Here is an 11,474-nt window from a genome sequence, read left to right as displayed (position 1 = left end):
ATTAGTATTAAAATATCACTGGTATAGTGGTATATACAGTGATTCATGAACAATTTGGATCGACCTATAACATGGTGATCCAATAGACGTTTCCCGGGTTAGCTATTTTAGGCCGGTTTAAAACATTAGGAGTATATTTTTTTTTTCTGAAAAAAGGGCAAACATTAGGAGTATATTCTTATCTTTTCTTTTTATTTTTACCAGAATTATTAACTAAAGCATATATATATAATTAAGTTCAGTAGGGAGATCACCTAATTAACTGTTATTGATTTTAATTAATGATTTACTAAGTAATTTAGGAAAATACATTTGGATAGGCATGGGCGTTGCTGTGGTCCTGTGTTAGAGCCAAACTCAGTTAGCAAATACTTCTAGTTTCTACTACATCAGTTTTATCATGATAAAACATCAAAATAATAATAATAAAACTTCGTGATTGAATGATCTACAGATAGTTTAATAATACAGTCTAATCTTTGTAAGTATGATTTATTTATTAGAATATAATATACATATCATGGTACTACAGCTTTCTTAAATGAACTGATCTTTCTAAATATAATTTATTTATTAGAATATAATATACATGCAACCCATTTTCTACACAACTCATATTCCTTTTCCTCGCATCTCTATAAAACCCTTCTCCCTCTCTTCCTCTTCACCTCAAACCACTTCACACAATACACAACTATTTCTCTCTCTTCAAAACATTTTAATATCATCTTTCTCTACCACAAGACATATTTATCAAAGCAAAGATCATGAACACAATTCCAGCGGAACTCACAGGATACTTCCAATATGTATCACCCGAAATATATAATAACCAAACACCAAGCATGGACTCCCAATACTTTAACATGCCCCTTTCTCCTACTTCTTCTTCCTCCTACTACATCAACGGTCTGATGAGCAACAACAACTACTACTCTTCATCATCCAACGTTCAGGATCTAACGACGAGTAACAACTCAACATCAGACGACGATCACCAACAAAGCGTGGCCATCGATGAGAGGAAACAAAGAAGGATGATCTCTAACAGAGAATCTGCTCGAAGGTCAAGGATGAGAAAGCAGAGACATCTCGACGAGCTTTGGTCTCAAGTGATAAGACTTCGTACTGATAATCACTGTCTTATCGATAAGCTAAACCGCGTATCTGAAAGCCATCAGCTTGCTTTGAAGGAGAACGCTAAGCTGAAAGAGGAGACTTCTAATCTCAGACAGCTAATCTCTGAGATAAAATCCAACAACGAAGAAAACAACAATTTTCTAAGAGAGCTTGAAGATTCGATATCAAACTCTAGATCGGATTCAAACCTAATGGGCAGAGATTTTGAGTTGTGTTAATGATCTTGATCGTTGTTCTGCTTGTGTCAAGAATGTAGATTTCATAACTATCATGTAGTATTTTATGATATAAAATATTAATAAATGTAATGTTCTTCTCTATCCTTTCTTGTAGCCAACTTGGGTTACTTAAAAGAATATTATTGATAATCATGCGCGTACCTATACTATAATATTATCAAAAATAAAGCGGGTTTCATATCATAACATCCGACAAAAATGTATGGGAAATTAGTATTAACCATTTAAATCTTTCAGAATTTCAAATATAATGACTCCAAGTAATATTTAGATTCACGCATCACGACATGAATTACATTTAACGGGGACAACAGTTTTTTCAAAATACTAGTATATTTAAAAAAAAAAAAGAATATACGCACGAATGCTCACGAAATTTTATCAGTTAAATGTAACTTTCAATACAACTACAAATAGTATAATCCCATCTCGAAAAAATAACTACAAAATATATTCATTTATTTATTTCCGTAATTTCAACTAATTATTGTACGAATCTACGAATGTGTGCCTTAGTTATAATAATTTGTTGGCAATTTTTTACCAAAAAAAAAGAAAAATTGTTGGCATTTTAAACCAATTTTTTTGGCACTTACCAATATGTTGCTAACTTTTGTGTAGTTTTAAACCATAAATTAGGATAAACTACGAAAATAATTACAATCATCCAAATATTATACTTATCGTTATTTATGACGATATATACTACTACATCTTAAAAGTTGCAGTTCGCCGCATAAATAGACTCGTATCATCAAGGAAATTATTCATGGCAAACAAAGATATAAGAAGCATTCGATTGCTAGAAGTGGTGGACCTATATTTTAATCAACCATTTAATCATTATCCCCTTTTCTTATTAAGTACTGTATTATAGCTTAGCCATTTATATATGCACTGCTAATTCGAGTTGACAAACCCCCCTAGAAATTGTTTCTTCAAATTTTTGGCAAAATCAAAAGAAGAGATGTACATACAAAAACACTACGTTAAACTGAAAACAAATTAACGTATCTCCACTAGATATTTAGTAATTCTCTACGTACATTTATCTGTTTTTCATAGGTTGGAAACAGGGATGGACCAAACAACTTATTTAGTATGTGGCACATATTACAAATCATATATAATTAAAAATGAAGATTAAGAATATTTGCATAAATTTTAGATAATTATTAAAGAAAAAAATGAAAACAATATGTGACACAGATTCCACCTCTTTTTTACCTGGATCCGCCCCTGGTTGGAGATGAATTATTCGACTGTTATCTTCTACAGTCAAAGATAATTATACCAAAAAGGGAGTTACAATTCAGTCTATATATTATTTGTCGTGAAATAGAAAATTTAAACATTTATATGCTATATATATATTGTTTAAACACTATATTATGCAACATAATAAAAACGTATTTCCAAAAGTCTAGCATATTATTTGCTAATATTAAACTCGAGGCTATCTGGTATTTATAAAGTCAAATGTATTATTCATTGTAAAAAATGAAAAATATCATTCTAATAGTTAACAGTTTAAAATGTACTTTCTTGATAGATATGAGAGATAATGTCGTTTTTCTCCCTAAAAGTTGAATCATATTGGATTAATTTTTTTTTTTTGCATGTGTGTTATATATAAGATCTTCTTGCGTCAAATGTTGAGAATGAGACTATTTTAGAATAGTGGATGGTTGTTGAAATTAAATAAGACAAAGGGAGGTGGAGACTCCTGGTGATAGTGCATCTGCAAAAACGGTATATAAAACAAACTGGAGACTAATTCATAAGAAAACAGTATAAAGAATTGTCAAAAATAAAAAATTGAACCTGAGGTCATTACCTCAATTGGAAAGAATCCTAACTATTATATCATAGATTTCTAGTATGAGTGACCACCGGACGTAACTAATACCAGATGCTATGGTTTTGGGTTTGGAGGATTAGAACTTCGACCCAAACCTCTTTATAACTAAAACAACACTGTAATCAATAATATTATTGCCCCTATATAATAAGATAACATTTTGGTGATTTATCATATATGTTGAAAACATTAAGAGAATTAGTTAAAGTACGTATGTTATCAAAATGCACTTAAATTTTCAATTATATATTTAGAATTTTAAAAAAAAATTCATTGTGTTTGAGCTATAATAGTGAAATGATGAGCGATCTTTTGAAAACTGATCTTAAATATCATGCAAGTGATAATAAAACTCAGAAAAAAATCAAAAAGGTTATATGAGGATTTCAAAATCCATATACAAAAAAAAAAGTCTCAAAAAAGTTAATGTAATGTCCATTGCACGAAATGACACCTACAAACCGAATGATTAAACATAAGAAGTTCTCGGCCGTGCCATGAGCGAAACAATCCACTAACCGTGGATGATCAAAGCGTTACAAATTCATTTACTGTAATATTGGAATGAGCTAATATGCTAACTAGTCTTCTTAATTATAGTAATTATAGTTAAATACTATAAAATAATAGTATACTTTAGTATATCAATATCAACTTTTAATAAACAAAAATAATAACTATGTTAAACATAATTTATTGTCAGATCAGTCACCACTTCGTAATACATGCGTAACGTGTACCTATATGCAATTATAAAATGCCTACCGCCTACGCAAGTATCAACCTTTTGCATGGTTTTCATGAAATATAAAGCTTGTATTTGAGCCTATCACGCAAAGCTATAAGCCCAGTTAGTTTTTCTCAACAGCCCACTTAAACTTTTTCGTTGGTCGTCTAGCCCAATTAAACTTGATGTTTTGTCTAACGACAAATAAATAAAGTTGATGTTGCAGGATAAATACAAGTTAACATTCACAGAAATCAAACGAAGATTAGAATAAAATAACAAAGAACATAAAGTCGTGAGCACATGGTAAAGGAGACTCTGATCATAGCTTCTACTGTTTAAAGGAAAAGAGTTATGTTCTTGTTTTAAGGAGATGACTTTAAGTCTTGTGTATAGATGTAATCGGTGTGAGCAGCTAAGGTTCTCTTAACAAGACATTCTTCTTTACTGTCCGAACTCTTGCACTGATCTACTCCATCTCCATCACCTTCTTTATTTCTTTCTTTCTCCTAGTTACACAAAACGACAAAGAAGTAAAACTACTCGAATCTATTCATTTATACAGTCAATGAATTTCAGGTATCAAAAAGATCTTAACTTCTGATTTTAGGAGGAATAAGAAGAAGTAAACATGAGTGCATCGACAAGCTTACTTGAGTGGAAGAGGAGGGAGACAGTTTAGGAGGAGCATGACCATCTGCCCCTAGAATAACACTTGAAGCCATGCTTAGAAGCAGAACTAAAGTGAAGAAGATGACCAACGCTTTACTTTGATTCTTCATCATTTTCTCTCTCTCTCTCTTCCTCTCCTCTCTAAAAGATATGAAGAGTTTAATATAGTGTTCTTTCCCCTACATATAAAGCCATCATATACAATTTATACATAAATGATTAACAATACGGAGATATTTGACTTTATTATAGTATTAATAAAGATGCAGCTGGATAGATCATAAATGCTGTATTGAGAAATGGGCTTTTTCTGAAGAACAATGAAAGATCGATGAAGCAGAGAGAGAGAAAAAGGGAAGTCAAACTTTGGTATCTTGGGGTCAACGCATTAATTTTCCTTGGAAACATCACTTCTTCTGGTTTCAGTGTGACTTTCAGTATATCGAAACACCATGGACTTGTTTGTAAAAAACTAGTAAAATAAAAAGGAAACTATAGCATTACTTAAGAGGTTAAACCCATAGAAAATGAGAAAAAGAAGGCTTAAGTAGTAGTATAATCGCCGACTAGTTGTTATGTACTTATTATACTTATTGATCTAATCAAATATGCTAGAGAAACAATCCCCTCATAAGTTAGCACAAAAAAAAAAAAAATCCCCTCATGTAATGACAAAACAATCCCTTCCTGAGTCTTGTATGTAACGAATCTTTTATTGTACATGTCATTAGACCTACAATACATGTCTCAACCCCCAAGACAAGTCATTAGTCTACAATACAAGTCCCAATCGGAAGTAACAGTTTTTATCTTAACGATGCTTTGGTATTATTGTATTATTGATTGATGATGACGGTTTTGAAAAGTTGTATAGATGGTGTTGTTTTCCTCAAAGAGTGTTTGTCTGTAATCATGAAATCAGATGACTTTAAAATAAAATTTGTATAGATAACTAATCTGTAGAAATGTATGTGTGTATGTAGTCGTATGTATACCCTTTCAATACAAAATAAATATTGATGTAAATAAAAAAAAAAGTCTTTGGGCCAAAAACGCAGCTTTTAATTGCAAAAAGTAAAAAGGGCATGATGAGAGCAAAATCTGAGATCATTTTGTAACTATTTCCCTATCTGAACGAACTTCACCGATCAACGACCTTCCTTACCAACCACCGCTCGAGATTCAAGCAGACAAAAAAAGAGAAAGGTTCGGTTTTTCTTTCTGGGTTAATCAGTTTCGTCGCATTGCAATCATCTATGCCCTGTTTCGTCCTTCAAAGGTGGAGTCTTTATCTATCTTCCCAATGTTCTCTGTATAGTTTAGTTTTAGAGGGCTGATTAGGGTTTAAGACTCTTGGAATCTGTTTTCGTGTGTTGATGTGATGATCATTGGTTTGGTTTGGTTTGTATGTGTAATTAGATGGGTGAATCTCCGGATCTCGTAAGCGATCTACCACAGAGCATACTCGAGAACATCCTCACTCGTCTTTCAATCAGAGACGCGATCAGAACGAGCGTCCTATCCACCAAATGGAGATACAAATGGTCAACACTCACCGACCTCATGTTCGACGAGAAATGCGTCCCCGCCGCCACCGACCGCCCCCTCGTCGAGACCAATCTCGTCAGATTCATCACAGGAGTCCTCCTCCTCCACCAAGGCCCCATCCACAAGTTCCAGCTCTCCACTTCCTTCTTGCAATGCCGTCCCGACATCGACCAGTGGCTCCTCTTCCTCTCCAGGAACGGGATCAAGGAGCTCGTCCTCGAGTTAGGAGAAGGTGAGTTCAGGGTCCCTTCTTGTCTCTTCAAATGTTTGAAACTCACCCGTTTGGAGCTCTGTCACTGCGAGTTCGACCCGCCAAAGTCTTTCACAGGGTTCTCGTATCTCAAGTCTCTTAACCTCCACCAGATCCTCGTGTCTCCAGAGGCCATTGAGAGTCTGATCTCTGGATGTCCGCTTCTCGAGTTCTTGTCTCTGTCTTACTTCGACAGTTTGGTGCTGAGCATATCGGCTCCGAATCTCATGTACTTGTATCTAGACGGCGAGTTCAAAGACATTTTCTTGGAGAACACGCCTAAGCTCGTCGCGATATCGGTTTCCATGTACATGCATGAGGATGTTTCTGATTTTGAGCAGAGTTCGGATTATAATCTTGTTAAGTTCCTTGGTGGTGTGCCCCTTCTTGAGAAGCTCGTTGGTTATATCTACTTCACTAAGGTAAAACTCTTGCTTCGATTCTAATACTTTTGGTAATCATGATCGATGATAAAGTTATCTTTGGTTGCAGTACTTGAGCATAGGAGATGACCCGGGAAGGCTTCCGATTACTTACATTCATCTCAAGACTATAGAGCTTTACCAAGTAAGTTTTGAAGATGCAAGTGAGGTACTAGTTCTTCTACGTTTGGTCACTCACTCACCTAACCTCAAAGAGCTCAAAGTTTCGGTAATGTTAACTCTCTCTCTCTCTCTCTCTCTCTCGAAGGTTTTGTTATTGTGACCATAAGTTGCTATTTCTACTGTTATAGGCTTCACCAATCCAACTGTTTCCTCTAGAAGAAGAAAGTTTCGACCTTTTCGAAAGAGACTATTTCGAGTACAAACTCCCGAGGCTAGAAACGGTGAGGATGACAGACGTTTCTGGGATCAGGAACGAGTTGGAGTTTATCAGATTCTTGCTTGGAACTTCACCGGTTCTGGAGACGGTTATCGTAACGTCGAGTTTGTCAGATAAAGATGCGAGGATGGAGATGGTTGTGGAATTGCTCAGGTTCCCGCGTGTCTCTCCACGAGCACAGTTACTCTTCCTTCAAGATTAAAGTCGGTTTAACTACTCTCTCTCTCTGTGTATGTGCATTTGAGGGTTTTGAAAATAATAATATGATGGGAGGTGAAGTTTTTGATGTAGTAGTCTGACCAAAGATGGATGATTAAAAATAAAGAGAGTTAATAATGGTTGCAAGAGACTTTTGTTATACAATGTAAAGATTACATTATCAAATCATAAAAAGCAAGAAATTCAAAACTTCATTGATGTTTGCACATTACAGCAAAGATAGTGAAAGTTACTAACTTTCAGTTTCCTTAACACCATTGAAACCGAGTAGTTGTAATGGAAAGATATTTTTAAAACAACAAAAGTGGAAAGAAATATCGTAGGCACGTGTGGGAAACGCGGAGGAAACGCAAAAGCTCTCTCCTTCATAGCTTCTGGGTCCCCCTCTGGCTTGCTTACCCTCTTCTTATAGGGCCAAATAGTGCGGGTGACAGACATCTCACCGCCCTCTCTTTCTACTCTCTTTTCTCGGACACAGAAACTCAAAAAAGGCTAGTCCTTTATTTTTGGTCGCTACAACCACCAGAGCCATAGTAAGCACACTCCTCTCTTCTTTGTTTATTTTGTAGCAGAAGATCCAAATTTATAATTATATACCAATCTCTACGGCCCCGTCTCAGTTCGAGCAAAAGTTTTGTTCTTTTTGTAGAATGGGTTTATGCTCATTTTCTTGATTTAGCGTTTTAGGGAATCTAGAAATTGGTAGTAGTAAGACATTCAAAAATCCATGCTTTTAACCTCTTTTAGTTTGAAATTGAGGATTGTTATTGTTTTTCTGTGTCCGGCAGTAAGTAGATTGGAGAAGAATGGGATACATAGGAGCGCATGGTGTGGCAGCACTTCATAGGTACAAATACAGTGGAGTGGATCACTCTTATCTTGCCAAATACGTCCTTCAACCCTTTTGGACTCGCTTTGTCAAAGTCTTCCCTCTTTGGATGCCGTAAGTGTTAAAAAGTTTTGCTTTTGGTTTTAGTTTGACTTAGACGTGGTTAAATGAGAAATCTGACTTTTGTTTGTTTACTCTCTTTTGTCTCTTCATGTGGTGTTCCCCTCTCTGTTACTGAACATATCCAGACCAAACATGGTATATAAGTGATTCCTGTTTCCCCAAATTTGCTTTATGTGGTGTTGTCACTACTTTTGAGTTAAAACTTTTGGGTTTGTGTGTTTGCAGATAACGCTTATGGGGTTCATGTTTCTAGTCACATCTTCCCTTCTAGGCTACGTGAGTGATTTTATGTCTTGTTTTTTTTAGTCTCGTTAAGCAGTTGGTCCTTTTTTTTCTTGTTGGTGAACTGTTCTTTTCTGCATATGGATTTGGTTTTTTTAAGACACTTTTCTTTACCTGTCTTAGATATATTCACCTCAGTTGGACTCTCCTCCTCCACGTTGGGTTCACTTCGCACATGGTTTACTTCTATTCTTGTATCAGGTCTGCGTCTCTCTCCTTTCTTCAAAAGTCTTTAACTTTCGTTTCTATCTTCTTGCTTTATGTGTGTTTAAGTCATTTTGCCTGACACCTTGTGAGATATTATTAGACATTCGATGCGGTTGATGGGAAGCAAGCTAGAAGGACAAACTCCTCTAGCCCATTGGGAGAGCTCTTCGATCACGGTGATTTGTTTCTCCTTTTGATTATTTATCTTAAGTTTCTTTCTCTAGATTTTGCTGACATGTGTTTCATTTGGCAGGTTGTGATGCACTTGCTTGTGCGGTATGTAAACTATGCTATTTATCTTTTTTCTTGTACATCTTACTCGTCCTGGAATCGATGTTTGAAAGTTTTGAGAATGAAAACAGTTTGAAGCCATGGCATTTGGGAGCACTGCAATGTGTGGAAGAGATACTTTCTGGTTCTGGGTTATTTCAGCTATTCCTTTCTATGGAGCTACATGGGAGCAGTAAGTCCCTGCTTTTAACTCTCTGCTTATGTCTCTTAACTCGGTTCATACTTAGAGAAAATGGTTAGATCTATTCTAAATTTCTAATTCATCTACTCAACACTTATCTAGCTATTTCACCAACACACTAATTCTTCCGGTCATCAATGGACCTACAGAGGGTCTTGCACTTATATTCGTCAGCCACTTCTTCACAGCCATTGTCGGTATGCTTCTTTCTAGTCTGCAGTCCCTGGAACTTTACCACTATTGAGAATATCTGGTCTATCTCTAAGTATTTTCATTTCAGACCAATGTCTTTCTATAGTTGTGATTGGTCTTGACTTCCACTCTTTATCTTTCTTTACTTTTTGTGTATTGTCTAAAGGTGCTGAATGGTGGGCTCAGCAATTGGGGCAGTCCATACCATTGTTTAGTTGGGTGCCATTTGTTAATGGTAAAATTATATTTCTATTGTTTTTTCCTCCAAATTTTCTTACCGTTACTGCCTTTGCTTTCTTGAACTGAATTTTGAGTCCTCTGTTTTAGAGATCCAAACTTCCAGAGCAGTCCTTTACATGATGATCGCGTTCGCTGTTATACCAACAGTGGCATTCAAGTGAGTCTTCCAAACTTGATGTTAATTTTCAGTAGTGCAATCGAAATTGAGATATGGCATTAATACTCTGTTGTTAATGAAATAGATGAATATTTAAAGAAAATAATAGTATTCTTCTGGTCACAGTGTTTGTTTCCCAAAAAAAAAAGAGTATTGTAAGTTCCTATTTGCTAAGCTGGTTGCACTTTTCTTGCAGTGTGTCAAATGTCTACAAAGTTGTTCAATCAAGAAAAGGGAGCATGGTGTTAGCATTAGCTATGGTAATCTCCTAACCAGTTTACTTTAGATATATACCTTAAAATTGTAGAGAACTAATGTTCTGTTTGATTCTTGGATGCAGCTGTATCCTTTCGTGGTTCTTCTTGGAGGTGTTTTGATATGGTATAGCTTGTTTTATACTCTTCTGAAAAAGACTTGCGATCTTTCTCTCTTCTTAATTGTTGAAAATTGTTTGGATCTTATTTTCTTACAGGGATTACTTGTCTCCAATCAATCTGATAGAAACATACCCTCATTTAGTTGTACTTGGAACTGGACTTGCATTTGGATTCCTGGTGGTAAGTCTTTAGTTCTTAGTTACACTATCAATTCAAAAAAGTTGCAACTCAAAACGTTTTTGTTTCTCAGGGAAGAATGATTCTTGCTCACTTGTGTGATGAGCCAAAAGGACTAAAAACAAATATGTGCTTGGTAAATCAGATACCTTTATATGTCGCCCATATCTCCAACCTTACTGGTTTTTGGAAAGTGTAACCTCATGTTATTATTTTTTTAAATTTCAAATGCAGTCTCTAGTCTATCTTCCCTTTGCACTTGCAAACGCTTTAACCGCAAGATTGAATGCTGGGTATATGTTTTACTTTTCCTCTTTACATTCTTTTGCAGAAACTTACATGGGTTTCTTTTGGTCTTTATAAAAACTGACAAACTTGTGTCTTTCAGGGTTCCTCTAGTCGATGAGTTATGGGTTCTTCTTGGCTACTGTATATTCACAGGTTTGCTCCTGAAACAAAATCAAACCTTACTTAGCTCTAGCTCTTCGTTTTTCTTCACTTACATTTTTGTATCTGGTGCAAAACAGTGTCATTATACTTGCACTTTGCGACATCTGTCATCCATGAGATCACTGCTGCTCTTGGAATCTACTGCTTCAGGTGATGTTTCTGCTCAAAACATGTGAAAAAAGCTCCATGTTCTTGTTTTTGATAACATAATGAATTAACGTTTATATCTCTTGTTTTTGTTTTCTTGTTATCCACAGGATCACGCGTAAAGAAGCTTGAAGAAGAAACATTACGGGTGCTGTTTTTCTGTGTGGACCGTAGGATCAATACGGCCAATAATCAAATACGGTTTTAGATCAGTGATGCATTTTCTTCTTATTCATTTTGTATTTTGTTTGATCGGAATAGGTGAACTTATGTAGAACTTTGTATAATGTTTTATACATGTCGATCAATGTGATTTCTTTACCGTTAAAATTTGTTATTAGTT

General features: G+C 35.3%; 4 protein-coding genes across 7 annotated transcripts in view; 3 read left to right on the top strand and 1 right to left on the bottom strand.

The window, feature by feature from the left end:
* LOC108807389 (choline/ethanolaminephosphotransferase 1) overlaps positions 1 to 11,461 on the top strand; it is a 90,153-nt gene extending 78,692 nt beyond the window's left edge. Inside the window, exons 1-19 of one of the 2 annotated variants that reach the window (XM_018579673.2) lie at positions 7,853 to 8,011; positions 8,267 to 8,421; positions 8,556 to 8,565; positions 8,656 to 8,706; positions 8,836 to 8,913; positions 9,020 to 9,095; positions 9,173 to 9,195; positions 9,282 to 9,382; positions 9,494 to 9,588; positions 9,750 to 9,818; positions 9,911 to 9,980; positions 10,177 to 10,240; positions 10,321 to 10,361; positions 10,453 to 10,537; positions 10,608 to 10,670; positions 10,769 to 10,827; positions 10,923 to 10,975; positions 11,062 to 11,134; positions 11,242 to 11,461. In XM_018579673.2, the coding sequence (XP_018435175.2) occupies positions 8,285 to 8,421; positions 8,556 to 8,565; positions 8,656 to 8,706; positions 8,836 to 8,913; positions 9,020 to 9,095; positions 9,173 to 9,195; positions 9,282 to 9,382; positions 9,494 to 9,588; positions 9,750 to 9,818; positions 9,911 to 9,980; positions 10,177 to 10,240; positions 10,321 to 10,361; positions 10,453 to 10,537; positions 10,608 to 10,670; positions 10,769 to 10,827; positions 10,923 to 10,975; positions 11,062 to 11,134; positions 11,242 to 11,263 (1,170 nt within the window). In that variant the 5' untranslated portion in view covers positions 7,853 to 8,011; positions 8,267 to 8,284 and the 3' untranslated portion in view covers positions 11,264 to 11,461. Of the gene's footprint in view, positions 1 to 7,852; positions 8,012 to 8,266; positions 8,422 to 8,555; positions 8,566 to 8,654; positions 8,707 to 8,835; positions 8,914 to 9,019; positions 9,096 to 9,172; positions 9,196 to 9,281; positions 9,383 to 9,493; positions 9,589 to 9,749; positions 9,819 to 9,910; positions 9,981 to 10,176; positions 10,241 to 10,320; positions 10,362 to 10,452; positions 10,538 to 10,607; positions 10,671 to 10,768; positions 10,828 to 10,922; positions 10,976 to 11,061; positions 11,135 to 11,241 lie in introns of those variants that run through there. The other variant, XM_057007245.1, reaches the window with a different exon arrangement.
* On the top strand, positions 688 to 1,468 carry LOC130510700 (basic leucine zipper 43-like). Its single transcript, XM_057007271.1, has one exon. The coding sequence runs from the start codon at positions 768 to 770 to the stop codon at positions 1,356 to 1,358; it is 591 nt and encodes a 196-aa protein (XP_056863251.1). The 5' UTR covers positions 688 to 767; the 3' UTR covers positions 1,359 to 1,468.
* LOC108856722 (phytosulfokines 1-like) lies at positions 4,150 to 5,139 on the bottom strand. 2 transcript variants are annotated; one of them, XM_057007282.1, is made up of 3 exons: positions 5,005 to 5,139; positions 4,621 to 4,818; positions 4,150 to 4,476 (listed from the first exon to the last, which is right to left on the bottom strand). In XM_057007282.1, exons 2-3 carry the CDS (start codon positions 4,750 to 4,752, stop codon positions 4,333 to 4,335), a joined length of 276 nt encoding a protein of 91 aa, XP_056863262.1. In that variant the 5' UTR covers positions 4,753 to 4,818; positions 5,005 to 5,139; the 3' UTR covers positions 4,150 to 4,332. The 2 variants fall into 2 exon arrangements, with proteins under 2 accessions (XP_056863262.1, XP_018486095.1); XM_018630593.2 differs by having other exon boundaries at positions 4,621 to 5,118.
* On the top strand, positions 5,686 to 7,672 carry LOC108823615 (F-box/FBD/LRR-repeat protein At1g13570). Of its 2 annotated transcripts, none has more exons than XM_018596899.2 (4): positions 5,686 to 5,918; positions 6,059 to 6,859; positions 6,930 to 7,088; positions 7,171 to 7,672. In XM_018596899.2, the coding sequence occupies exons 2-4, from the start codon at positions 6,059 to 6,061 to the stop codon at positions 7,459 to 7,461; spliced, it is 1,251 nt and encodes a 416-aa protein (XP_018452401.1). In that variant the 5' UTR covers positions 5,686 to 5,918; the 3' UTR covers positions 7,462 to 7,672. The 2 variants fall into 2 exon arrangements, with proteins under 2 accessions (XP_018452401.1, XP_018452476.1); XM_018596974.2 differs by having other exon boundaries at positions 5,687 to 5,845.
* Positions 11,462 to 11,474: the final 13 nt, after the last annotated feature.

The sequence above is a fragment of the Raphanus sativus genome, chromosome 1 (assembly GCF_000801105.2).
Source record: "Raphanus sativus cultivar WK10039 chromosome 1, ASM80110v3, whole genome shotgun sequence".
NCBI lineage: Eukaryota > Viridiplantae > Streptophyta > Magnoliopsida > Brassicales > Brassicaceae > Raphanus > Raphanus sativus.
The sequence above is the reverse complement of the archived record's forward strand: the minus strand, read 5'-3'. Positions and strand labels throughout refer to the sequence as shown.

Excerpts from the sequence above, each read along its gene's own strand:
- LOC130510700 (XM_057007271.1), top strand. The coding sequence starts at position 768 with ATGAACACAATTCCAGCGGAACTCACAGGATACTTCCAATATGTATCA.
- LOC108823615 (XM_018596899.2), top strand. The coding sequence starts at position 6,059 with ATGGGTGAATCTCCGGATCTCGTAAGCGATCTACCACAGAGCATACTC. Across the intron at positions 6,860-6,929 it reads GTTATATCTACTTCACTAAG|TACTTGAGCATAGGAGATGA; the intron begins GTAAAACTCTTG and ends CTTTGGTTGCAG. Across the intron at positions 7,089-7,170 it reads TCAAAGAGCTCAAAGTTTCG|GCTTCACCAATCCAACTGTT; the intron begins GTAATGTTAACT and ends CTACTGTTATAG.
- LOC108856722 (XM_057007282.1), bottom strand. The coding sequence starts at position 4,752 with ATGATGAAGAATCAAAGTAAAGCGTTGGTCATCTTCTTCACTTTAGTT. Across the intron at positions 4,477-4,620 it reads CTCCCTCCTCTTCCACTCAA|GAGAAAGAAAGAAATAAAGA; the intron begins GTAAGCTTGTCG and ends TTGTGTAACTAG.